Raw genomic sequence first — 2,480 nt, 5'->3', positions numbered from 1 at the left:
GAGGCCAGGCTGGACCCCGGCAATATGGAAGCTGGGCCTCCCATCTTGAGTCTCTGCTACTTCTGACGTGAACCAGTACTGTGGGGTGGGATCACAGGGGCCTGAACAAAGGCCTAGGGGGAGTTCCAAGGCTGGACCCCAGGATGCAGGGCCTCAGAGAGTGGGTGCAGGGCAAGGGTGCCAACTCTTGTCCCTGCAGCCCAGAGCCCCTTCCTGGCCACAGACGTCTTCCAGCCACTCCTGGCTCTACCAGCCCGCCCCCCACAGGTACCAGGTCCAGTGCTCTGGGTTTCACACACATGAACCCACAGGGCGGGAGCTGCGATGAACCCCAATGACAGATGAAGAGACCAGGGCCCAAGCCTGGTCCAAGGTCACTGGGCTAGCAGAGGCAGGGCCTTCTTTCCCTGCATCTGGCAATGCTCCCTCTGGATCCCCCACAGAATCGCGAACCCAGGTGCGCAAAGAGGGGCAAGCATGACTGCTCACAGCTGTGCTGAGGGAGGAACCACCCTGAGAACAAGCCACTGTGGAACATTCTGGAACAACCCACACAGAGGGGAAGGCACCAAGGCAGTGCTTGCCCTGCAGGGGAGAAGCACCCTGCAGGTGTGGCAAGACCCTATTTGGATAAAAATGGAAAACTCCCCGGGGGTCTGTGCACCTGCGCACCTTTGAAGACTTGCCTGTCCTCTCATAAAGCACAGAAAAGGCCAGAGGGCTAAACCGCCAAGCTGTTAACAACGGGGACTGCTGGGGCGCGGGGCTCGGGGGCGAGACAGGTAAAGTGAGTTTTGCTTTTTAGGTCTACTCTATTTTAATTTTTGAAAATCACAGACTATATATTACTTCTGTAATTAAGAATTTTAAGCATAAATGTCATATGCGAGGTTTATCCCCTGTGGTGTGGACTTTCTTTTGAGGGTGACAGGCAACTTGAATTTTTTACTTTATATAATTCTGTATTATTTAGATATTTACGAAAGGTAGGCAGTTTGAACCCACCAGTATCTCTGCGGGAGAAAGACGTGGCAGTCTGCTCCCATCAAGATCTCAGCCTTGGAAACCCTACGGAGCAGATCTAGTCTGTCATATAGGGTCGCTGAGTCGGGGTCGACTCAACGGCAACAGGTTTTAGATATTTATGAAGAGCCTGACTACTATCACCACTGAGAAAAGCATTTTCCAAGCTGTACTCCACAGGCCCCCTCAGAGCCCCTGCCCTCACCCTGTCCACCCTGCTCCGCTCTACCTGGAGCTGCCGGAGGAGCTTGGGAATCTGCCTGCAGTTCAGCTTCTGGCAGGCCTGCTTGTAGGCTCCGATGACCTCGTCCACAGTCACGTTCTGGGCTGTGGACGCAGAGGACCAGGGCTGTGACTCTCCATACCTGGGTCCCTCACAGGCTTCCACCCTGAGCCCCACCCCCTTCCTGCTTCCAGGCCTCTGCCAACACCCCTCTTCCCACCTCAGTCCCCGGCGTCATCACACCCCCTCCAACAACGGCTGAGCTCTGTCCTCCCTTCTGGGACTGGCGGGCCACTGCTGCCCCGGGAAAGGTCTCCCTGGCATCCCCCGACCATGCCAGCAACCCCCCGCACTGCGCCACACTGTCCCTGAGCACCTTCCCACAAATAGTACACGATAATAAACAGCACGCAATTTCCTGCGCTGGACTGGGAGTCCCAGCAGGGCAGGGCTGGGGCTGTCTTGGTCACCGCTGGGTTCCAGCACCAGCCGGCACAGGGCCAAGCCTAGAGCAAGCATTCAATTTTTTTTGGATGGAAGCATGGGTCCTCATTTCCACCCTAGGAGGAAGCACCCTGCCCCAGGTCACGTGGCCGCTGACAGGTGGAGCTGGGATCAGGCTCAGTCTCAACTGCACCCCCAACTGGCCTCTCACAGAGGTTAGTCACTCAGACGCCTGCTCCCTGTGCACTTTCAACAGCGAACATCCACCACTGACGGCTACTCAGGGCCAGGTCCCCTGACCCGGGGACACAGAAGCAGCCAGCGGCCAGGCTTGGGATGTCCCCAGGCTAATGGGCAGTGGCTCACAGCATGAATGAAGGGCTGCACCCCAAACCCAACAAGTCCCGGCCCTTGTGGGAGGGGGGGAGCCCCCAGCCTGGAGGCGGAGCCAGCCGTGCACAGACTGTCTCCGTGGACGGGAAAGCCGGGCTGTCCCTGTTCACAGATGGGCCTTTTCTGGACATTTCCTATAACGCACCATGAGGCCTTCCCCGACTAGCTTCTTTCACCGAGCCTAAGGTTCTGAGCTCGGTTCCTTTGTCCTGCCGCACAGGACCTGGACGATACACCCCCGCTTTGCAGATCCACTCTCCAGTTGACAGCATTTGTAGTGTTTTCAGTTTCTGGCTATTAGAGCTTGGGTTTCAACAGGGGTGGCCAGGAGAGCAGGAAGAAGGGCCCTGAGCAGAGGGGCCAGGATCAACTCTGGCTGCTAGGAAGGCCTCCTGGG

General features: G+C 57.3%; 1 protein-coding gene across 1 annotated transcript in view; it reads right to left on the bottom strand.

Moving 5' to 3' along the window:
- Positions 1–2,480, bottom strand: part of PPP1R37 (protein phosphatase 1 regulatory subunit 37) — a 101,964-nt gene that overhangs the window by 1,339 nt on the left and 98,145 nt on the right. The window contains exon 2 of the mRNA XM_023742770.1: positions 1,124–1,350. Coding sequence (XP_023598538.1) covers positions 1,124–1,350 — 227 coding nt within the window. The remainder of the gene's footprint in view (positions 1–1,123; positions 1,351–2,480) is intronic.

Source organism: Trichechus manatus, unplaced genomic scaffold, assembly GCF_000243295.1.
Source record: "Trichechus manatus latirostris isolate Lorelei unplaced genomic scaffold, TriManLat1.0 scaffold00216, whole genome shotgun sequence".
Lineage (NCBI taxonomy): Eukaryota > Metazoa > Chordata > Mammalia > Sirenia > Trichechidae > Trichechus > Trichechus manatus.
This window is presented reverse-complemented; position numbering and strand designations above follow the sequence as displayed.